At 37.2% G+C, this 24,788-nt stretch overlaps 1 protein-coding gene across 1 annotated transcript in view; it reads right to left on the reverse strand.

Annotated features, from left to right (window-relative positions):
- ADAMTS12 (ADAM metallopeptidase with thrombospondin type 1 motif 12) overlaps window positions 1-24,788 on the reverse strand; it is a 563,652-nt gene that overhangs the window by 220,555 nt on the left and 318,309 nt on the right. The window contains exon 6 of the mRNA XM_003340624.4: window positions 5,306-5,430. Coding sequence (XP_003340672.2) covers window positions 5,306-5,430 — 125 coding nt within the window. The remainder of the gene's footprint in view (window positions 1-5,305; window positions 5,431-24,788) is intronic.

Below are 24,788 nucleotides of genomic sequence, written 5' to 3' on the forward strand. Positions count from 1 at the left end.
AATTTAGGTCATTTCCACCTCTTGAATGGACTACTCTAATAATGGCTTCCTAATTAGCCTATCTCATCTCTTCTCTCTGTAATCTAACTTCCACAGGGCTGCCAAAATGATTTTTAAAGTGTCAATCTAAAATTGCCACTCCTCTAATCAACTCCAAATTTTAAGATCAAATATAAGCTCTGTTTAGCTTTTAATGCCCTTCATGACCCCATTCTACCATATCAAACATTATTCCTTTTCCCACATTTACTGGTCTATCCAAGCTGTTCTTCCACACATGTGATACTCTTATCTCCTATCTCTTTGCCTCTGCATTCACTGTCTTCCAGGTCTGGGATATATTCTCACTTCCTCTCTCCCTCCCAGAGACCTTTATTTCCCTCAAAACTCTCTTTAAGGAAGATCTAAATGAAAAGCTTTCTAAATCCCACAAGCTGTCCTCTTCCTCCAAAAACTTACCGTATATATATGTTGTATACACATATCCACACACAAACACAGCCCTCACTGAATAGAAGTCTGGGAATAGCACCTACATTCATATTTGTCTTCTCTGTGCCAATACTTATGACAGGGCTCAGCACACAGTAGACATTTAATGCCGCTGGTTGATTAGTTGATTGAATGATTAGCCCCTCTTGGATACATTCCAACATTCCAAGATAAAACCACTTCTAGCGATCTCAGCTGTGTAGCAAATGGTGTTAGAGTGAGACTTTAGCACCAAGTTTCTAATTTCATCTGATCATATCAAGTCATAGAATAATGGTGTGCTGGACCTGCATGAGACCTTAGAGATGAACTAATTTTCAATACTTCAAAGCTCTGTGATTTTTTTCCCTTTCAAATGGCCACTTTTTCCAACAAAGAGACCTCAACTCTTCCATAACTTAGCAGCTAGACTTCAAGAACTATCAAGGCCAGGAAATATATTGACTTTTATCCCATATGGTGATGAGCCTCTCTTTGCTTAGTGAAGCTGTTTTTTGACAAAAGACATAAAATTCATTAAGTCCAGGGTCAAAGGTGTTTTCATTTAGGTAGGATCTTTAGGAGTTTACAAGTCACTGACGTGGCAGGGACTCAAACTGGAATTTGGGCAAACTAAAGAAGAAACCACTGCATCCCACAGGTAACCATATGTGGTCTTTTCAAATCTGAAAAGTTCAAAGAACCTCTTCCCACTTCCCTCTTCCCTCTTCCCTCTTCCCTCTTCCCTCCAGAAATTCTAGATTCCCATCTCATCTTCATTTTTCCCTTTGGTGGCTCTCCATGGTTCTGACTGCATTACATCTTCAGGGGAGGAAACGGAGCATTACTGCACCTCTTTATATAACCAAAGATATCATCTTGGAGGTGCTGTGATTTCCATAGGTCTTCTCCATGTCCCAGGCCCTAAAACTCCTAAACTGGCAAGAGTAACCCCAATAACCCAAAACAGTTCTTATGATCTTTGGAGTGGGCAGAACAGATGGTAAGAGAGTTTTGTTAAAAGCCATGAGACAATGTTGCTCTTCTAGAAAATACTACTTTTATCCTTCTCTCCCATTCTACCCCATTCCCCACCCCACCCAAGAATTGAGCTGATCTCTTTTATGGACCTTAGAGAATCTGTTCAATGCCTAGGTAACGTCAAAGTTATTCTCCACATCCCTTTCTTTCCTTAAAAAAATATAATAATCATATGCCTATCCCAAAGACAGCAAATAAACTGAGATTCCTCGAAAACAAATTACATAACTTTCCAGTTAAATTAAGAAAGGGAATCAGGGGCAGGTGAGTGGCTCAGTGGGTAGAGTTCCAGGCCTAGAGATGGGAAGCGCTAGGTTAAAATCTGGCCTCAGAAACTTCCTAGTTGTGTGACCTTGGGCAAGTCACTTAACCCCCATTGCCTAGCCCTTACTGTTCTTCCACCTGGGAACCATTACACATTCTAAGATGAAAGATAAGGGTTTTAATTTAAAAAAAAGAAAAGAAAGGGAAGCAGTTTCTATACAGCTGAGTGCTGTCTTTGTAGGGAGATTGAAGGATAAAAGACTATCTGAATATAAAACCATGCTTATTGGCATCCATACAAAGTGGAGAAATCTAGAGGAGGGGCCCAGAGTATTGAGTAGACACCCTTTGAAGTCTTTTTAATAGGACATGGATAAAATATGAATAGGATGGGAAGGAAGGTTAACTTTTGATTCACATTGGTGGAAGGCATATTATGCCTACATTCCTGAGGTCACAGATCCACTAAAAGTAGCAATGCTATTGTACGGTAGTAGTAGAATAGGAGTAATAGCAATAATTGATATTAATATAAAAAGTTTATAAAACACTTTGCTGTCATTATCTCATTTGTTCCTCACAGTCACCCTGTAGGGTATAAAAGCTATCATGATTCTCATTTTCTAAAGAGAAAACAAACAGAGAAAGATAAACTGACTTGCCTAGTACATGGGGGAAATGGAATTCTAAAGGTCTATTTTGAGTTTAAGTCCCAAGTTCTATCTACTACTCAATGCTGCCTTTGAAGTAGCAAAGAAAACAATTGATTGAAATCATGCTATGCAAGCCTTTCAATAGTGTCTGACTCTTTGTGACCCCATTTAGAGTTCTCCAGGCAAATATACTAGAATAGTATGCCATTTCCTTCTGCAGTTCATTTTACAGCTGGGAAAATTGAGGCAAACAGAGTTAAGTGATTTGCCTGGAGTTGCATGGCAAGTAAATATCTGAGACTGAATTTGAACTCATGAAAATGAATCTTCCTGACTAGGCACTTTTTCCAATGAATTCTCTGGATGCCTCTCCAAGTTAATATTAGAACTCAGGAAAGAAGATTATTAATTATATTATTTTAACATGCACATAAGAAATATTTGAGTGCATTAGAGGTCCATAAAAATCTTTGGCTGAAGCCACAATTATATAGGGTTTCTTATCTGTAAAATGATGAACCTGGAGTCTATAGCTCTAGATAAAGTTATTAGAATAGCTTCTTATATCCTTCCCTTTTTACCTCCCAATGGAGTTTTATGGGAATGAATAGTGAAGTAGGGAGCTTATTTGAACTTTTCTAATAATGTGGTTAAAACAAATGACCAAAATAAATAAATACTTCTTTAAAAATCTGTGTAGATGAAGTTTGGTTATATTAAACTAAAATGGTTTTGTATAAACAAAACCAATGCAACCAAGATGAAAAGAAAATGAGAACGCTAAGGAAAAAAATTTATAGTAATTATCTCTGATAAATTCTTAATTTGTGAATACATAGAGAACTGAATTCTCAAAAACATAGAGAACGGAGTAGAATTTATAAGATACAAATCATTTCCAAATTGATGAATTGTTAAAGGGTAGGAATAGGCAGTTTTCAGGTGAATATGTCAAAGCCATATGTAATCACATGAAAAAATGCTCTAAAATGCTTTTTGATTAGAGAAATGCAAATTAAAACAACTTCCAGTATTACCTCATACCTATCAGACCAATATATGAAAGAAAAGGAAAATAATAAATACTAGAAGGGACGTGGCACAATTGGAACACCAATGCATTTTGCTGGTGGAATTGGAACTGATCTAACCATTCTGGAGAGTGATTTGGAACTATACCTAAAGAGCTTTAAAACTGTACATATCCTTTTACTCAGAAATATTACTACTAGGTCTGTATCCCCAGAGGAAAGGGGAAAGGACCCACTTATACAAAAAATATTCATAGTAGCCCTTTTTGTGGTGACAAAAAATTGGAACTGAAGGGATGTTCATCAATTGGGGAATGACTTAACAAGTGGTGATATATGATTGTGACAGAATAACTACTGTGTTATAAGAAATAATGTGAAGGATGATTTGAGAAAGATCTGAAAAGATCTACAACAACTGATGCAAAGTGAAGTGATCAGACCCAGGAGAACATCATTCATAGTAATAGCAATAATTTGTCATAAACATTTATGAGTGACTTAACTATTCCTAGCAATACAGTGATATGAGAAAATACCCAAGGGCTCATGATGAAAAACACCATCTACCTCAAGAGAAAGAACTGATAGAGTCTCAATGCAGACCAAGTTATACTTAATTTCACTTCATTTCCTCCATTTCATTTTTTGAGTTCTCTTTCACAAAAGGATTAATATGGGGGAGATGTTTTATACTATTACACATGCAAAATCAGATGGCTTGCCTTTTTAGTGATGAAGAGAGATGAGAGGGAAGGAAGGTGAGAATTTGGCTCAAATTTAAAAAAAAATTAAGATTAAAAATTATTTTTCATGTAATTGAGTTGAAAATAAAATGTTAGTAACTTAAATGTCAAAAAGGAAAGAAAAATAAAAACCTTCCACAATTTGAGAAAAAGACATCAATAAAATTTGTTTAAAAAATGAAATAAAATCTATGTATCTGAATTATAACAAAAGTCACTGAAGAATGTCCATAATGAAATGTTTTTGGCTACACATACTTCCTATGTCCAAGCCTTCCACATTCCCTCTGTGCATTCAGAATTGAATTGTTAAAAAGCTGTCCCTTCATTCCAGGATCTTTACTCTTGTTCTGGCTCCCTCTGGCTCTGGTAATCTGCCCCCTCATACCCTACAGTGTTCCCCAGAAGCCAACCTTGGTACATTAGGAGAGGAAAGCTATAGGCAGCCCTGATCAACATGTATCCCTATGTGCATTCACTATGGCAGGAAACATTCTCTTCCACAATGTATGTTCTATTACTGACATCTTAAAAGAGACTGGTTTCTTTAGCCATTCAGCACTTTCTTCTCTCCATCAGCTAAGTGGCACTTACTTGATATTATCATCAAGTAAGGAAAATATAGTTAGAAGGGAAAATCATGGCATCATAGTCTAATCCTGTTAGAGACCTTAGAGGTCAACAAATCCAATATCTTATTTTAGTGATGAGGAAACTGAGGCCCCAAGGAGGGAAGCGATTTACCCAGTGTCATATAGACAGTAATTGACAGATCTGGGATTCAAAACCAGATCCTTTATTCTAATCCCAGAGAACTCTATACTGCACTAAATTGTTCTAAACTGCTATCCCAAATCTCATGTCAGGAATCTCAATAGAGCTACTGCATTATCCAAAATTCCAGATCACCCATGTGATTTTGCTCCCTCCATTGGTATGATCAATCTTTGGAAATATTAGAAAAGCAGTCTCCAGAAAGAGGCAGAGAAGACAAAGTTTTGGTTAGAATGTCATGTCCATTTCTTGTCTCTGCCCAATGTCCTTCCCTCCTCCAGACATCCCCCACTTTTCCCTCCAGACTGGGCTTCTGTTGTAATACCTGGTTAGGAGGACAGCCACATCATGATGGGCCGGGTTGAGGTCGCTCTTAGGGTTGATGCTTTTCTGCCACTTGCAGAAGCTGGCCAGTGTCTTGTCTGCATGGTGAACTATTTTCAATCCTTGCTGGAGAAAGAAAAAACAAGGGATCAGCCTGACATGACCAGGGGACCAGCAGCTCTGCAATGGAGCTCCTGGAAACTCTGAGTACTGTAGGCTAGACTTTGGTTTGAGGATAGGGACCCTTCCAAAACATGAGCAGTAGCTTAGCAAGCAAGGATATCAACATTCTCCTCTTCAATTCTGCTAATAGAGCTGAGGAACAAAAGCTCATAATTTGAGGCCAGAAAGGGCCTTATAATTCACCTAGCTCAAGGGGCAGCTAAATGACTCAGTGGATAGAAAGTTAGAGACAGGAGGTCCTGGCTTCAAATATAGCCTCAGATGTATAGCTGTAAGACCCTAGGCAAATCACTTACCCCCACTGGTTAGTCCTTACTGTTCTTCTGTCCTGGAACTAACACACAGGGTTGATTTCAAGATGGCAGGCAAGGTTTTTAAAAAAAAAAATTCATCTAGTTCAATCCACTCACTGAACAGGTGAAGAAACCCAGGGACCACAAGCTTGGAACTGGGGCCTTTGCTCCCCTAGCCAGAACTCTTTCTATTATACCACAAAAAGGGGGAAATTACCATTAGGGCAAAGCAGCTTTGGGAGAGAAAAGAAAGATCAGTCAAGACTTAGAAATCTTTGAGTGTCTTTTTACACTGATTCTGGGCTTCTTCCCTCTTCTTCTTCCACATCCCAACTCTCCCCACCAAGCAAATACTTCAAAAAGTCTCTTTGCTTTGATCTTTATTACAGAAGATAAATACACTGAGGGTAGAAGTTGGCTCAGTGGTACCTCCTTCAATCCCAGGGCTGCTCGGATTGTACTTTTGTTTATGATTTCCCCCCTTAACTTCATATTCCTAATACCTCACCTACAACAGACGCTTCATATTCATCTCCTGAACTGAATGATTTTGTATCCATTTGTCACCTTCCAAGGTGTCTAGGAGCAGAATATCTGGGTGGGGTTGCCTAAATGCTCAGTTACTGACTATATGATGCGCCGAGGTGCCCACAACCTTTACAACAGGACTTGAGTTCAGTTTGAGGGGTTCCAAGGGTTCCCTGTACACAAATGACAAGACTGGAGTGTTCCCAGAAATCCCTCTCAAGTCCATGGCCACCATTGAGTTAATGCCAGGTTTTAGTGTTCCAGGAAACCTGCAGATTACTGAATTAGGAGGTAACAATTATCAATGGGAATGGGTAGAGTGAGGAAAAAAAGACAATATCTGGGCCCATTTGTTCATTTGTCAAGCATTTTCACAGACTTCGAAGTGGAAAGAGAACCAAAGACCACAAAATCTAAACCCTTCATTTTGTGGATGAGGAAACTGAGGTCCAAAGTGTTAAATGAAGTCCAAAGTAAAACAGGGAGTAAACAATTTCAGTACAGGCTCACTGACTCCTTTGGCTCACATGGCCTGAGGATACAAAAAACAAATCAACCCCAGCTTTCAGAAAGCTCATACTTTGTTGCATCATGATAAACTCCAGATCTTCTGCTTGGTTAAGTAGCTTCAGTAAGAGCAACCTTCTGGGGACTTGGACAGAGCCATTATAAGTGCAGAATGGATCTTAGCCAAGGGAGGCTGCAAACTCCCAGAAGCCTTTCATCCTAACCCTCAGACCCCAAAGGAAACTAGATGTTACCCTGGATAGAAAAGTCAGAAAGACCTGAATCAAATTTGATCTCAAACACTGACTGGTTATGGGTCTCTGGGCAAATAATTTAATCTCTTTCTTCCTTAGTTTCCCCATCTATGTAACAGAGATAATAATAGATGGCACCTACTTACAGGGTTGAGGATCAAATGAAATAATATAAAGTACTTAGCACAATGCCTGGCACACAATATATACTTTTTTTTGGGGGGGGGACCCTATTTTCTTTCTCAGAATTGATACTAAGTATCTGTTCCAAGGCAGAAAGAAGAGTAAAATAAAGGATAATCTAGGCAATTGAGATTAAGTGACTAACCCAGGTTCATACAGCTAGGAAATGTCCAAGTCCATATCTGAACCAAGACCTCCCTTTTCCTAGCCTGGCCCTCTATCCACTGAGCCACCTCGCTACCTCACATGGTACACATTTGATAAGTCTTTGTTTCCTTCTCTTCCTTTTTGGGAATGAAATGAGCTGAGCATGCAAGTAGGGTTTGAGGTGCAGGTGTCCCTGTCAGTCAGGTCCCAACTGGACAAGATTTTACCACAGAAACCAGTATTAACTAATTATGTGTGGACTGAGCTAATGCAGTACTTAGATTATGCAAAGCAGGTGGGCATTGGGGCAGGAGAGGGTTGTGAATTGTAAGGGCGACTTGGGGGGAAGGAGGGAGACTTCAGGGATGATGTGGGTAGGAACATTCTTGCTGAGATCTCATAATATGGTCCCATTCTTTTTTTTTAATTCTGATTCTTTTCTTTTTTTAAAAAAATTGATGAAGTAGTGGGCTTCTTGCAATGCCCAGTGGGGCTTTGTACCAAGGAGTGAGATCTGCCAGCATCCCCACTCTTATGACTGCCTGCATATAGTGCACCACAGCCAATGCTCCTGAGCAACAAAGAGCTCAGAGGGGTTCCTGGGTGCCTGGAGTTATTTTTAAAATATATCTCTCCAAGCTCGCGTCCCACTCGAACCCCTAACCTTTACTCCATTGACAGCTGCCTATCACAAACTGTCTTCCCGTAGAGAAATACAAAAGAACATGACTGCAAGAGGGAAGAAATAGAAAACACATAGTTCTTCCTGCTGTTTGTCATTCTCCCTACCCGACCCCTTGGGGATAGTCTGAACTCTTTGAGATGAACCCCAGGAAGTGGGTCAGATAACAGAACATGGCAACAGCTCTCAAGCAGAAGAGGGGAGCACACCCCAAGTTTTCCTGAAGAGTTGTTCCCCTGGGATCAAGAAGGACGTTTAGCCTCCAGCACTGCAGCAGAGAAAGAGAGCAGGCATTCCAGTGAGGAAGAACTGAGTTCCATATTTCCTCAGACATTTACTAGCAAGGGGGGTGAGGAGGGTTCCCTGGATAAGTCCCTTAACCATTCCCAGGCTCAGCTTCCCCATCTATAAAAAGAGGGTGAATAACAGTTCCTTTCACAGTTCCTTGTTGTGTAGAATCAAACGACATATAGAAAATGCACTTTCCCAAAATGCTGGCTGCTATTCCAATGAACAGCTGTATTTCTGCACTGTTGGCTTAAGAGACAAAGACAGATGAGCCTTGGGGCTCTATGCTGGAGCTAGAGGCTTGTTTGTTTATTTTAAACCCTTACTTTCTGTCTTAGCAACAACTCTAAGACAAAGGCAAGGGCTAAGCAATGGGGGTCAAGTGACTTGCCCAGGGTCACACAGCTAGGAAGTATCTGAAGTCAGATTTAAAACTCAGGACCTCCAGATTCAAGGTCTAGTAGAGCTAGAGTTCTAAAGTTGTTGCATCATCCAGAGTAATGAGTCTGTAGTTGATCTAATCAAAATTATAGAGCTTGGGAGCATCTAGGTGGCTCAGTGGAGAGAACTAGGTCTGGACACCTAAGGTCCTAAATTCAAATGTGGCCTCAAACATTTCCTAGCTTTGTGACCCTGGGCAAGTCACTAACCCCATTGCCTAGCCCTTACCCCCTCTTCTGCTTTGGAATAAATAAATACACAGTATTGACTCTAAGAGGGAGGTAAGGGTTTAAATTAATTCTTGGGAGCAGACAATTGCTTTTACTTTTTTGTAGCTTCTTTTTATTATAATTGGGAGAGCATCATAAACAATGCCTTATCTGCCTTAAAGCAAGGAATCAGACTGGCTTTTCTGTTGAACACAAATACTGAAAACAATCCTGTCTCCGAAGTGGGAGAACCTGACTTCAAGTCCTACCTTCAACATGTGGACAGCTCAAACATGGCAGTTCACTTAACTTTCCTGATTATCTTCTGATGTAAAATGAGGGTCTGAATTCATCTTGTGAACTTAGGAAGGCAGCACAATGAATAAAGTACCTAGTCTGGAGTCGGGAAGACTCTTCCTGAATTCAAATCTTGCCTCAGGCATTTTATTAGCTCAGTGACCTTGGGGTAGTCATTTAACCCCAGTTGCCTAGCCCTTACCCACTGCTCTTCTGCTTTGATTTTTAGTATTGATTCTAAGGCAGAAGGTAAGAATTTTTTTAAAAAAATGAGTTGGAAAGGGAAATGGCAACTACAGTATCTTTGCCAAGAAAGCCCCAAATGGGGTCATGAGGAGTTGGATATGACAGAACCACAAACTTTGACTCACTCCCAACAGCCAATCTGTAAGTCATTGTCATTTGTCATGCCATTTCTGCCTTCACAACATCCCTTCTATACATCCCATTTTATCCACTCAAACTGGTATAGATACTCATCAACATCCCTGAACTATTTCAACCACCTCACTCAAATCACTCCTCACTCCTCCCATGCATCCTCTACTCAGTTACCAAAGTGTTCTTCCTGAAGCATGTCTGTCCATATACTCTCCCCTATTTCATAAAACTCCAGTGGTTCCCTATCACCTCCAGAGTCAAATCTAAAGTTCTCAGTTTGGCATGGAAAGACTCTCACAATCTGGTCCCTTCCTACTTTTCTAGTCTCCTTATGCTCTACTGCCTTCCATATACTTGACAGTCTAGCAACATCTACCTTTTGACTGCTACTCATGTAGGACACACCATCTACCAACTCTACTTTTTTTTCCAAGAAATTAGTAAGTATTTATGTTCTTTTCCTCTCATTTCCTCCCATGGTGGAGTGGGGAAGACTTTTGTAACAAATCTACAAATTTAAGCAAAACAAATTCTGGCACTGGCCACGTCCAAAAATGTGTGTCTCATTCTGCATATTTAATCCATTCTCTCTCTTGCAGGAAGTGGGTAACATTCTTCAGCAGCAGCCCTTAGAAATCATGCAATTGGGTTGATTAGAGCTCCCGCGTCTTTCAAAGTAGTTTGTTTGTCCAGTGTTGTTGTTATACAATAAATTGTTCTCCTTATTCTGCTCACCTTGCTCTGCATCCATTTATACAGATCTTTCTATTTTATTATTTCTAGTAGCATAATAGTATTCCATTACATTTATATACTATTGGTCAGTTATTCTTCAACTGATAGATACCCCCTTAGTTTTCAGTTCTTTACTAATATAATGAAACAGCTGCTATACATGTTTTTGTACAAATGACTCCATGCCTTTTTTACTGGCTATCCCTCATTCCTAGAATGTCTCCCTTCCCACTTCCTTCTTCTGGCTTCCCTGGCTTAGTTCAAGCCTCTGCTCAAATTCTATCTTCTGCAAAAGGCTTTTCCTGGCCCCTTCCAATGAGATTACTTACTTGAGGTACCAATTTTCTTTGAGATTATCTTCCATTCATATGATATGTATCATGAATATATGTATATATCATATATATATTTATATATTCTTGTGTGCATGTTTCTCACATTAAAATATAAGTGAGCTCTTTGAGATCTTTCACAGATGTGGAAATCTTAGCTCAGAAAAGTCAATGATTTGCTCAAGGTCACATAGCTAAGAACTAAAAAGAGAACCCAATGGCTAGACTCCTAGTCCAGTCTGTGCCTTTTACAATACTACACTGATTTATGAATGCTGTCTCCTTCTAGTCTCTCAGAGTCCCAATAACATTATTTTAAAGGTATTTTAAAAGCAAATTTTAATTTAAAATTATTTTATTAAAATTAAAAATTTAATGATTTAAATAATACATTAAAACATTTTATAGAACTGAATTTGTATTAAGAATTATAGAGTAGCATGTAATTGCTACATTTGGAGACTTCCTGGGCCTTTGAGCAATGGCCCAATAGGGATGGAAGAGCCCCAGCCAGGTCTAAATACTTAAAATGCTTCCTTTTGGAAACCTACTGACATTATATATTTGTTTGAAAACAGAAGGAAAGAGATTTTCAAGTTTAAATTAATCATGAAATGTTACTGATTCTGCCTGGCAATATATATATCTTACATTAATCACTTAGTTTTGTTTTAATTTTCCAAATGAACAATTTTTGAAAATTGAGCAACCATTGATAAAAATAAATCCTTATATGCATAAACAAAAACCACAAAAGGATCCAATCTGAAACTCATCCATTACTTTCTGTTCCATCTGCCGGCACCCAAGTTAAAGGTATCTGTCCATATTATTGCAATAACCTTCTAACTGATGCCTATGTTTGAACTTGGGTCTTCTCAACTCCAAGGGCAGAGCTGTAACCAGAAGATATGTATATGAATCCTGGTGCTGTCGCTCAGCACCCACATGAACACGGATATTCATTTCTACTCTTTTCCCCTTTATTTCCTAATCTGTGTAATAGAAATTTATGTTATCTTTTCACATGTCTATTGTAATTTTAAAAACTTTATAAAACATAAAATGGTGTGTAAATGTGAACCATCACACCATTGTTATGTGCCTGAGGCCAGATTTGAACTCAGGAAGATGAATCTATCAATCTATCATGCCCTCTAGGCTTCAAAGAAACTGGGACACTTGCTCCCCAAAGACATCTGCTTTTCCACCTCCATGCCTTTGCTTATATCATTCCCTAAGGCCATCTTTCCACTAGCTGCTTTGCCTGAAGAAATAATATCCATCTTTCAAGACCCAGTTCAAATTCTGTCTCTTCCATTGAACCTTTGGTGATTCTTTCCATTAAATGTGATCTGTCCTCTATGATTCCATAGTGTCACGCATATGCCATTCATAGCATACTTTGTACTCTTATTATCTATTCTGTAAAGCTTTTAACTTTTTAAAATATCTTTTAACTTTTTTTTAATCTTTCTAAAACCAGCAGAGTATCTTGCAAATAGTGGTAACAAAAATGAACATTTACTGAATGAAAGAAGTGTCTGAGATTGAGCCCTCAAAGGTTGTTTTTTTTTTTAAAGCCTTATCTTCCTTCTTAGAAACAATACAATGCATTTGTTCCAAGGCAGGAGAACTAGGAAATAGGGGTTAAGTGACTTGCCCAGAGCCACACAGCAAAGAAGTGTCCATGCACAGATTTGAACTCAGGAAAACAAAATTTTCTAACTCCAGGCCTGGAACTCTCTCTTCTTTGCCACCTTGGTGCTCCAGGGATAATATTAGCATCTACCTCATTGTTGAGATACAAATACACTTGAGATAATATATGTAGTGTTCTTTGCAAACACTAAAATGATATATAAAGATTAATGATTATTATCACTATTCTGGATATTAAAAGGGAAAAAATATTAGGGCTCTAATCCCTTATTCTGAGGCCTGCTCCACAATTTTTGAGAAAACCAGTCAGAAGTATAACTAACTGGTTTACTCTTGAATAATTGTTTCCCTTTCACATTTTGCAAATTTAGATAATATATCTGCTATGAGTATATATGCTAATTGAGCATTTCACAGCTCCTTTCAGATTTCTAACTTCTTTCTTAGAGAATTACTAGAAGCCTCTAAAAAACATGTCAACCTTCTTATCCTGTTTTTTTTTTATGTTTTTAAAGCCATATGTACACATACACACGTGTGTGTGTTTCATATCCAAATGACAGGTATGTTTTCCAGTTTCTTGAATATATTAATCAATCTAACCTTGGAATATGCAATTAATGATTCCCCACAAATAATGTCTTCATAAGTATGCACATGATTCAAAAGATCTGCTCATAAATCATGCTGGATCCTGGTAAGTTTGTAAAATGAACAGAACTATAAGTAAAGGTGAGCATTTCTAGAGCATCAATGGCACCTATATTACTTCAGGAAGAAGAAACAATTGAGCCTAGCATCTAATAAGCAAAAACAGTCAAAATAGTAAGCTGCTGAATGTTTTTTCCACAGATTCCTTATTTCCCTAATATCGGACACACCTGGAGAAAATGAGCTCCTTCTCCGCCTCCTCCATTCTGTTATTCTGCTTCCCTGGTGGTGACCTCTCCAGTAAAAGGAGACCTATACCCTTCGGTTAAATTAGTCTCAAAAAACGGATATGAAGGCAGCTTTTTTTTTTAATTTGGAGAATTGTATTTAATTAATTAATTTTGATTATTTTTCCATGGTTACCAGAGTCAGGTTCTTTTTATCTCCTTCCCCTGCTCCACTCCCGTAGCGAACATGAAATTCCACTGGTTCTAAATGTGTCACTGATCAAGACCTACTTCTGAAGACAGTTTTTGTGCTTGCACCAGGTACATTTTCCCTCCTCCTACGAACCAGGATGACTAGATACGGCTCTGAAGGCGAGCCTGGTTTAAAAAAAAAAATCCATTATCTGAGTTTGTTGGAACAGCCTTCTCCATCACCAATATTTTTCCATTTCCCTTGAAAATAAAAATACATTTCCTTTTTGATTCTTCTGTCATTTTTTCACACCTCATTTTCTCAAGCCAATCCAATAGTTTCCCCTCAACCCCTCCCTAAGCAGTTGGGAATTATTTTAGAATGTTGGGTGTGTGATCTTGCAGGACAGGTGCCTCGCTTCAAGGAAATCACAAACCTCTTGAATACATACCTCCTAGGGGGAAGGGGAAATTATCTTCAGGGAATACTTTGTTGTTATAAATCTCTCTTTCACTTTGCAGCCTCTTTACAAAATGAAAATCCCCTGATTGATTTATTTTGGAAGGAATTGTAAAAAATTTCGACTTGCTACTCATAGTGATTGAATGTACATTGCTCTGCTTAAAGGTTTGGGGCAGGCGACATGTATTAGCAGTGAGCCAAGCAATTTTCAGGTCTGAATTCTCACAGCTATCAAAGGATGATTTCCTCCTCTATCAGATGGCACTGTATCTAAATAGAAAAACTAATGAGAGTGAATGTATTACTCACATTTCTGACTCCTATATAAAAGGACCAGCTACTGTAGAGGTAATCTTTTGCTTGGAGAACTAGTCTATCTCTTACAAACAGATTGGAGAAGTTGCTTCCAATGCTAGGCTCTGAGACAAGTTTCCAGAATCAGTAAGTCCTCTTATCCCCAAACACCAGCCCAGCTCCCAACCTGAGAAAATGCATAAATTAGAGATAATGTCAAATACAAATAGGCAAATTACAGTCTGGCTAAACTATAGAGAAGCACCATGGAAAGAGTACTGGATCTGAAGTTTAAGGACCTGGATTTTAATCCATCTCTTTCACTTTCTATTTCTGTGACTTTGAGCAGTTACCTTACTCTAGGTGTCAGTTTCCTCATCTGTAAAATGAGGGAAATTGATGACATTTCAGTTCTAGAGCGATGATTCCTACCACCTATCATTATGGATAGGAAAATATTTTATTTTATTGTGGAGAAAACTTATTAATATTGTTGAACTTAACTTGAAGTGGCTAAAATGGTGTCTAAACCAAAAAAATTACTGTAGAGGTCAGGCTGACTTCAGAAACCCTCCAAGGAAGTTGAGTGATTGTACTGAATGCTTAGATCTCACCAGATGCTTTTTGAGGTATCTCTTAAGGTCTTGTTCTGGATCTACTCAAACAAAGCCTGTGTTCCGTGTTCTCCAAAAGAGATTGACATAACTCCTGATGTATCTCAAACTACCCTTCTCTTAGGAAAAAAAATCTACTTGCCAATCAGGCAAATATTCTTATACCTTTGTCTGAAGTCTACATAATGTAACCTCACAAAGACCTGAGAGGGGATCACCTCTTCTTTCCAGGTCTTTCCCTACCAAATGACCTAATAAATCTTTTTCTAAAACTATTTTAGATTTTGCATCTCATTCTCATGACCAACAAGGGATAGGGATTAGTCTCTTTCACCTTTCTCCTAAAGAATATGTTCCCCCAATGTATTACTGAGAATAGGGTAACCTAGAAAATTGTGGCTTAAGCTTTTTTGCTTCCCATAGAAGAGGAAGAAAAAAACACTATTTTTGGAGTCAGGATATTTGGGTTCAGATTTAGCTCAAGTCATTCATTACCACTATGATACTATCACTTGGCCTTGTTGGGTCTTAGTTTTCCTATACTAAAAAATGAAGGAGTTAAATTAGATTATTTGTAAAGTTCCCTTCCAGCTCTAGATTCCAAGATCTAGTTCTCTTTCCTACATTCCCCTCTTATTCTTCTAGCAAGAGAAAAAAAAAAACTCCAAAAAGGTTCATAGAATTTTAGGGACTGTTAGTCAAGTTCTAGCACTTTGCAGATAAGAAGACTTAAGACACATAAAAGCTAATCTCTTTTGTCATATTTCTAGTTAGTAGCAAAGAAAGTCATTTAACAAGGATTTATTAAGTACAGTAATCCCTCACCTATTGTGGGAGTTATGTTCCAGAGACCCCCATGATAGGTGAAAATCTTCAAAATAGCAACATTATATTTATTTTATTTTTTCATATAGATTTTAAGGCTTTATAAACCCTTCCCACTCTCCTATAAACCTTTTTCACACTCATTAATATTTCCCACAGTCTTATAAAGACTTAGTCAATCAGTACCCAGGATATAGAACATAGCACTATGGTTGGTCGCCTTTCATTCCATCGGCCAATAAGGTGCCATGTACAATCTCACATTGGCAAACTTGCACAAATGGTACCTGTAGCAGTTTACTGCATTTCCATCATGTACAATATGGTATTCATCCACAAAATCCTGCAATATAGTGAAAACGCTGTGATACAGAATTAGATATATATATTTTTTTTCTTTTAAAAATATTTCTTTCAATTCCACGTAGAAACATTTTTTTTCTTGTTTACACTTGGTTTATTATTTTATTTAATTGATTAACTTAATGCAGAGTCTAGGTAAATTTCACTCATACATAAATGAGGAAACTGAGTCCAGGAAAAAGAAGACTTCCTTTTTACCCCTAAAGGACACATAGTGTCACTCGAGCCTAGAGTTTAGGTCTTTTGGCTTTCATTTAGTTCTCTGCATAGTATGCTATTAGGTTAGGCCAGCCAGCAAAAATCATTCCTGTAAAAGATGGATAGTTAGATGTTGATATTGATGTTGGCGATGTTGGGGATGATGATGTTGTTGATGTTGTTGATGATGATGATGACAATGTTGATGTTGATGGTGTTGTTGTTGATGATGTTAATATTCATGATAATGATGACTGAATTTGAAGTTGAAGATTTTCCTTCCATTTAAATCTTTCTGATACTTCCCACTGTAATGATTAAAGTTTTCTTGAAGACTGTCTCCAACCTCTTTTAGCCTTCCATTTTATTGATCTTTTCCCCCCTCCCTCATGCACTTCTTTATGAAATACAAAATTACTCCATTTTATTTCTTTTCCCATTTCTCTTAGTATTATCCTCTTTTTATCCCTGTTTTATATATATACACACACACATATATATATATACACACACACACACGTGTGTGTGTATGTGACATTTCAGCCTATACAGTTTGTCACTATTCCCTCTAAGTATACTTATTCTAGCTACCCTGATGATAATAACAATTTTTAAGAGTTGCCAATATCATCTTTTCTTATAGGAATACAAATCATTTGAACTTACTGGACCCCTTAAAAAGGTTTTTGTTTCTTTTTTCCCTTTCTTAATTACTTTTTGGTGATTCTCTTGAGTTCTGTGTTTGGGCATCAAATTTTCTGTTTAAGTCAGATTTTTTTCTTTAGGAATGTTTGGAAATCTTCTATTTTATTGAATGATCATACTTTCCCCTGCAAGAATATAGTCAATTTTGCTGAGTAGTTGATTGTTGGTCATAGACCCAGTTCCTTTGCTTTCTGGAATATCATATTCCATGCCTTCTGGTCCTTCAGTGGAAATGCAGCCAGGTCCTATGTTATCCTAATTGTGGTTCCATGATATCTGAATGGTTTCTTCCTAGCAGTTTGTATTATCTTTTCCTTGGCCTGGTAGTTCTTGAATTGGGCATTGTCAATTGCGGATTAAATGCAGGATATGATCTGTGGATTCTTTCAATCTCCACTTTTCTCTCTTGTTCAAGAATGTTGGGGCAGTTTTCTTGGATAATTTCCTATAGGATGATGTCCAGGCTTTTTCTTTTATCATGATTTTCTAGTAATCTAATAATTCTTAAATTGTCTCTTCTGGATCTATTTTCCAATTCTGTAGTTTTGTCAATGAGGTATTTAATATTTTCCTCAATTTTTAAAAATTCTTTTGATTTTGTTTTATAGACTCTTACTGCCTTGTGAAGTAATTTGCTTCTGATTGCTGGATTCTAATTTTTAAAGACTGAATTTCATCCCTGGCTTTTTGGTCATCCTTCTCCTTCTGGTCTGTTTTTCTTTATAGGTCATCTTTTACTAGGATCTGATGGCAGGACCGAATCACCAATCAGGAAGTCCTCAACAGAGCCACTCCACCAGCATCGAAGTCCTGGTCCTCAAAACCCAGCTACGATGGTCTGGACACGCCATCCGCATGGACCCACAGCGAATACCAAGACAGGTCTTCTATGGTGAACTGTCAGCTGGACTCAGGAAACAAGGCAGGCCAAAGAAAAGATTCAAGGATCAGCTAAAGTCAAACTTGAAGTGGGCTGGCATTACACCAAAGCAACTAGAACTCGCTGCCTCTGACAGAAGCAGCTGGCGAACCCACATTCACCATGCCACCGCCACTTTTGAAGATGAGCAACGTCAACGTCTTGCCGCTGCGCGTGAACGCCGACACCAGGCCACAACCGCATCTCCCGAAACAACTGGCGCCCCATGCCCCATGTGCCACAAACTCTGCGCCTCAGCCTTTGGACTCCAAAGCCACATGAGGGTACACCGTAGATGAAACTGCACAAAGACAATAGTCATTCTCGATCACTGAGAGACTACTATATATATACATCTTTTACTTTCTTTGCCTCATTTTCAAGTTGGTCACTTCTGGCTTTCAAGACACAATTTTGTGTTTTTGTTCATGTGCCTCTGTTTCCAGATAACTTATTTTGCTTTTTCAGTTACTTTCCCAATTGTCTTAAGCCTCTCTTAATTGTTTTTTGAATTGTGTTTTCAGTTCTTCCAAAGCTTGAGTCCAATTTGCTGGAGTTTCTGTGTTTTTGCTTTGTGTTCCTTGGTCCTCCTCTTTTCCATTTGCTCTTTGTTCATTACCTGGATAGAAGCTGTTGATTTTAAATTCTTTTTCTTTTGTTTACTCATATTTTTTCTCCCCCACCCTCCCCCACCCTTTCATTGCCTGTAATCTTGCTCCTCTGATTATTTGCTGAATCTGTGGGTTTGGGCTATTTGGTCCTGAAGGGGCCTCTTCTCTGCTCTGCTGATATATCTAAATACATATTTAGATATCTATAATATTATATATATTATAATATAATAATAAAATAAATAAATAAATGTATATATATATATATATATATATTTTAAAAACCCACAATACAGTGAAGCCACAATAAGTGAACCACAATATAACAAGGGGCAACTTTACTTACTAGGCTGTAAGCATTGTGCTAAGATCTGAGGGTACAAAAAACAAAAATAGGTCCTGTTCTCAAGGGGCTTATGTTCTTTTTAAACTCTTACTCTCTGTCTTAGAAGTGATACCAAGCATTGATTCGATGACAGAAAATTAGTAAAGGCTAAGCAATTGGTTTTAAATGACATACCCAGGATCACACAGCCAGAAAGTGTCTGAGGTCACATTTGAACATACAATCTCCTATTTCTAAGCCAGGTTCTCTATCCACTGAACCATCATGTTGCTTTAAGAAGCTAATATTCTATTCAAGGAAACAACATGTAAAGAAATAGGAGTCATACAAGGAATACACAAAGTAAATGGAAAATAATTTTAGAGGATAAGACTCTAGCTACTGAAAAGACTGGCAAAAATCTCATTTAGAAAGTAATATTTGATCTGAATCTTAAAGGAAGTCAAAGATTTTAAGATATGGAAGTGTGGAAGGAAAAAAATTCCAGGCATGGGGACAACAAATATAATGGAACTGGTGTGGAAGATAGTGTTGAATGACAAGACATCAAGCAAGTCCTTAAGACTGGATTGTAGAGTGTAGGGGAGGAAGGGTAAAGGAAAGGAAGACTGAAAAGGTCAGAATATGATTGTGAATTAGGCTAATTTTAGAGATTTGGGCTATTCCTCAGGATTCAAATGGCCTTTGAAGTAATGACCAATGTGTATGCTTCTGAAATTTTTCAGAGTTATGGATGAGAGCTGCTGGAAGGAGAAAGGTCTAACCCAGAGGTTAAAAACGAAGTCCCCTCCATCTTGTGGGTATGTTGAGTCTTGAAGAAACAAGTACGTAATATTGTATTGTATTAGTATTTCTCTTCTCTGTCTTTCAATGATGCTAAAAGAGGCAGCTATTGCCAGCATAGTGGCAGTCGTTCTGATTTATAATGTAGTTATGTTAGATCAAGAATGACTGGCCTTCAAGAATTAAGGCTAGTTGTCCAGCTTAGGTGATATATCCCCTGCTGCCCTAAAGACAAATTCTTCTTCCAATGGATTTGAATTGGGGAAAAGACAACCATCCATAATTGCAATACTTCTCTGGACTTTTTGCTTCACTTATTTCTTGATGAGCAGAAGCTAGTACAGGAACATTCTAGTTCTTTTTATAACAGGATACAGAATGATACTCTTTCCCTCCCTGCAATTTCAGTGCCACTGTTCAGTCTAGTGGTAGGTAAAATACAGTAGTGGCTGCTAATCTTTGTGGGTGGTTTTAATTTTTTAAATAACTATTACATAATATGGATATGATAAAATTATATTTTTATGCCTCAGAGTCAAGGGGATAATGAGAGACTGTACTTCAGTGATGAAGACCTAAAAAAGAATGGTCACTGTGAAAACATAAAGAAAAGGCTATGTGTGAAAGATGTTGTAAAGGCAAAATTGACAATGGATTTGCCAACAGATTGCATATTTTGTTTTGTTTTGTTTTTTTTTGCTTCCATATTGACCAATCTTCTAGGTGTGAAGTGGTACATCAGAGTTGTTTTTATCTGCATTTCTCTAATCAGGAAGTATTTAGAATACTTTTTCATGTGCTTATTGATAGTTTTTATTTCTTCATCTGAAAACTGCCTATTCATGTTCCTTAATCATTTGTTGAATGGGAAATGGATTGATTTTGTATAAATTTGATTTAGTTCCTCATATATTTAGGAAATTACACCTTCATCTGAGAGCTTTGTTATAAAAATGTTCTCCCAGGTTGTTGCTTTCCTTCTAATTTTGTTTGCATTGGTTTTGTTTGTGCAAAAAAAAATTGATATAATAAAGTAATTTTACATTTTGTAATGTTCTCTATCTCTTGGTTGGTCTTAAATTCTTTACTTTCCCATAGATATGACAGGTATACTCTTCTATGTTCACCTAATTTATTTATGATTTCACTCTTTTTATTCAAGTCATCTACCCATTCTGACTTTATCTTGGTACAGGGTGTGAGATATTGATCTAAACTTGATTTTTCTCATACTGTTTTTTAATTTTCCCAGAAGTTTTTGTCAAAGAGTAAGTTTTTGTCCCCAAAGCTGGGATGTTTGGGTTTATTGAACACTATCTTGCTGAGGTCACTTACTCCTAGCCTATTCCATTGGTCCACTCTTCTGTCTTTTAGCCAGTACCATATATTGTTTTGATTACCACTGTTTTATAGTATTATTTAAGATACTGCTAGGCCTCCACATTTCATTTTTTTTCACTATTTCCCTTGATATTCTTGATCCTTTGTCCTTTCAGATGAACTGTTATAATTTTTTTCTAATTCTATAAACAAATTTTTTTGGTAGTTTGGTAGGTATGGCACTGATTAAGTAGATTAACATGGATAGGATTGTCATTTTTATTATATTAGCTCATCATACACATGAACCATTAATGCTTTTTCATTTATCTAGATCTAGTTTAATTATGTGAAAAGTATTTTATAGTTGTGTTCACATAATTCCTGTGTTTGTCTTGGAAGATAGATTTTCAAATATTTTATATTGTCCTAAGTGATTTTAAATGAAGTTCCTCTTCCTAGCTCTTGCTACTGAATTATGTTCAAAATATATAGAAATGTTGATGATTGGGAGCAGCTGGGGTAGCTCAGTGGATTGAGAATCAGGCCTAGAGACAGGCGGTCCTAGGCTCAAATCTGGTCTCAGATATTTTCTAGTTGTGTGACCCTGGGCAAGTCACTTAACCCCCATTGCCTGGTCCTTACCACTCTTCTGCCTTAGAACCAATTGGTTCTATGGCAGAAGTTAAAGTTTTAAAAAATGTTGATGATTTATGTAGGTTTATTTTGTACCCTGAAACTTTTCTAAAGTTGTTGATTATTTCCATTAGCTTTTTAGTTGGTTTTCTAGGATTATTTAAGTAGACATCATATCATCTGCAAAGAGTGATAGTTTAGTTTCCTCATTGCCTACTTTAATCCCTTCAGTTTCTTTTTCTTCTCTAATTGCTGCTGCTAGGGTTTCTAGTACAATATTAAATAGTAGTGGTGATAATGGGCATCCTTGCTTCATTCCTGATCTTATTGGGAATTCTTCTAACTTGTCTCCATTGCAGATGATACTTTCTGATGGTTTTAAATATATACTGTTTATTGTTTTGAGGAATGGTCCTTCTATTCCTATACTTTCTAGTATTTTCAATAGGAATGGGTGTTAGATATTGTTAAAGGCTTTTTCTGCATCTATTGAGATAATCATGTGATTTCTGTTGATTTGATTATTGATATGGTCAATTATGCTGATGGTTTTCCTAATATTGAACCATCTTTGTATTCCTGGTATAAATCCCACCTGATCATAGTGAATAATCCTCATGATTACTTGATGGAATATTTTTGTAGTATATTATTTAAGATTTTTGCATCTATGCTCATTAAGGAGATTGGTAGTTTGAATAATATTATTATACAAATAAACACTGCAAAAACACTGCACATATTATCTTATTTGTTGGGCCTCAACAATTCTGTGAGAAAGGTACTACTGGCATTTTTATCCTCTTTATACAGATAAAATCAATCCAAGGAATTTAAGTGTCTCATCCATAACAATGCAACTAGTAAGTTTTAGAGGCAAGGTTCATACATGGGTTTTCTGATTCTAAAACTTGTTCTCTATAATAACATCCCATGTCCCTCATTCAACTCCTCTGGGGATTAGGCTTTCCATTTTTTTAAGTGAAGGGCTTGTAACAGGTGTTGCCTAAGCTATTTTCCAATTGTAAATCTACGAACATAAAGAGCATACCGCATTTCTGTGTAGCATCTTAGTGGTCCTGGTGGTATCTCACCCGATAGCTGCTCTAACAAGCATATTGCATCTTTAAGATGACCTCTAAGAGAATAGAAAGAGTTTTAGGGTTGGAACTAGGAGATTTTTACCTTATTTATAATTGCCACTAAAATGTATTATAAATTTAATAAGAAACCTCAATTTCTCATCTTATAAAATGAAAAGAATAATACCTCTATCTTAGAATAGGTTCAAAAGAGGCTCATAACTTTTTTTCTGAAATAACTCATCCAAAAAAAAGCCAAATTTTTTAAGCAACAAAAGTAAAAAAAAGTCCAAACTATAATTTTTTACACATCATTTCCTTCTTAATAAGTGTAATGCTCAGGGGCAGCTAGGTGGCTCAGTGAGAAGAAGGGGATCCTGTCTCTAGGGGAAATGACTGAGAAGATACCACTTCAAAGTTAGCAGCCATAGAAGGGCCTGAATTAATTTTAACATTAACAACCACTGATGATTTAAATTTATCACTTTCCTATAATGAAAAGAAAGTGGAAAAATGGAAGCAAAAATTCAAAGCAAAACAGATTAATGGAGTATGGGTGTCATCTGAAGGAAAACCCCTGCTCCCTAGAAGTTTCTAACATCAGATTTGTCAATCTGTTCATAAGAATGGTCATTTTGGTACCCAGGGCATTGTGGACTCTGTTAAAAGAGTATGGATAACCCCTGGTATAACTACTATAGCCTCTAGAGTGTGTACAGCTTGAACTACCTGCCAAGCACATAACTAATATGCCTTTCATGGCAAAGCTTTTGGTGGGCATCCTCTGGCTTGCATACCTTTTGAGAACTTACAGATAGATTTCATAACAATGCCAAAGGCTGGATATTATAAATTTTGTCTAGTCATAGTAGATCAACTGACCAAATGGCCAGAAGCATTTCCTACAGCATGAGCCACAGTGGCTTTTGTTGCTAAGGTGCTTTTAAAAGAGACTATTCCTTGCTTTGGCCTGCCAGCACTTATTGATGATTCAGATAGGGGAAGTCATTTTACTTATTCTGTTCTAAAACAGATATATTCTTGCTTGGGAATAACTCCCAAACTTCATGTACCATATCATCCCCAGAGCTCAGGCCAAATTGAAAGAATGAACAGAAAACTTAAAACTATGATTGGCAAATTATGCACTGAGACACATTTAAAATGACCTGAAATTCTCCCTCTGGTCCTATTATCTTAGAAGCAGGCCCAGAGGAGACCTTACCATTTGAGATGGTTTTTTGGACATCCATCTATACAGGCTAAGCCTTTCTCCCCTGCATATACATCACTATTAGGGGGAGATACTACTATTGCTTCCTATATACAGGAATAACAACACAAACTGTGTGAACTCCATGAATCCGGAGCTGCAGTACAAGCCAGACCACTAGACTTTTCATTTCATGACTTGAACCCAAGAGACAAGGTGTATATAAAGAACTTCCAGCATACTGGAGCAACTCAGCCTTCCTGGGAAGGACCATTCCAAATATTGTTAGCTACTCCAACATCTATAAAGATTGGATAGAAGGACTCTTGGATTCATTGCTCACATGTAAAGAAAGCATCTTCTTTTGAGACTGATTGACTATATCCTATCACATGCATTGAAGATAATAACATAGACAAGTGGATACTGTTTTTGGGAACACACTGAATCCCTGATTTTTCCCTATTATTTCTTATTGTTTTTCTTTTATTTTGATTAGATTATTTGATTTTTTTCCCTTTTCTCATTTCTTGTACTTAAGGTTCATACAATCAATATTAATTTGTTTTATTCTGCAGTAATATAAGTTAAAAAATTTATACTTGCAATAATATTAATGCATACCCAAAAAGCTTTAGACTATGGAAACCTAACATTTATCAATAAATGTTATGGGACTGTGATTAATGTTTGTGTCTGATTCAAGGAAATGGAATAAAATGTAGGAACACAGACTTAACCTGAATTGTGCCCAAAAAAGCACACAGATTAAAAAGAAAGAAACCAATCCAGGTAGGATTGATGCACTTCTAATCCAATACAAAAGGACTTGAACCTAGTGTGAAACTCGAGGTTGTGATGCTTGATATATGTTAAGACATAGGACTTCCTTGTATCCATACACTTTGTGAAATACTCAC

The sequence above is a fragment of the Monodelphis domestica genome, chromosome 3 (genome assembly GCF_027887165.1).
Source record: "Monodelphis domestica isolate mMonDom1 chromosome 3, mMonDom1.pri, whole genome shotgun sequence".
NCBI classification, from domain to species: Eukaryota; Metazoa; Chordata; class Mammalia; order Didelphimorphia; family Didelphidae; genus Monodelphis; species Monodelphis domestica.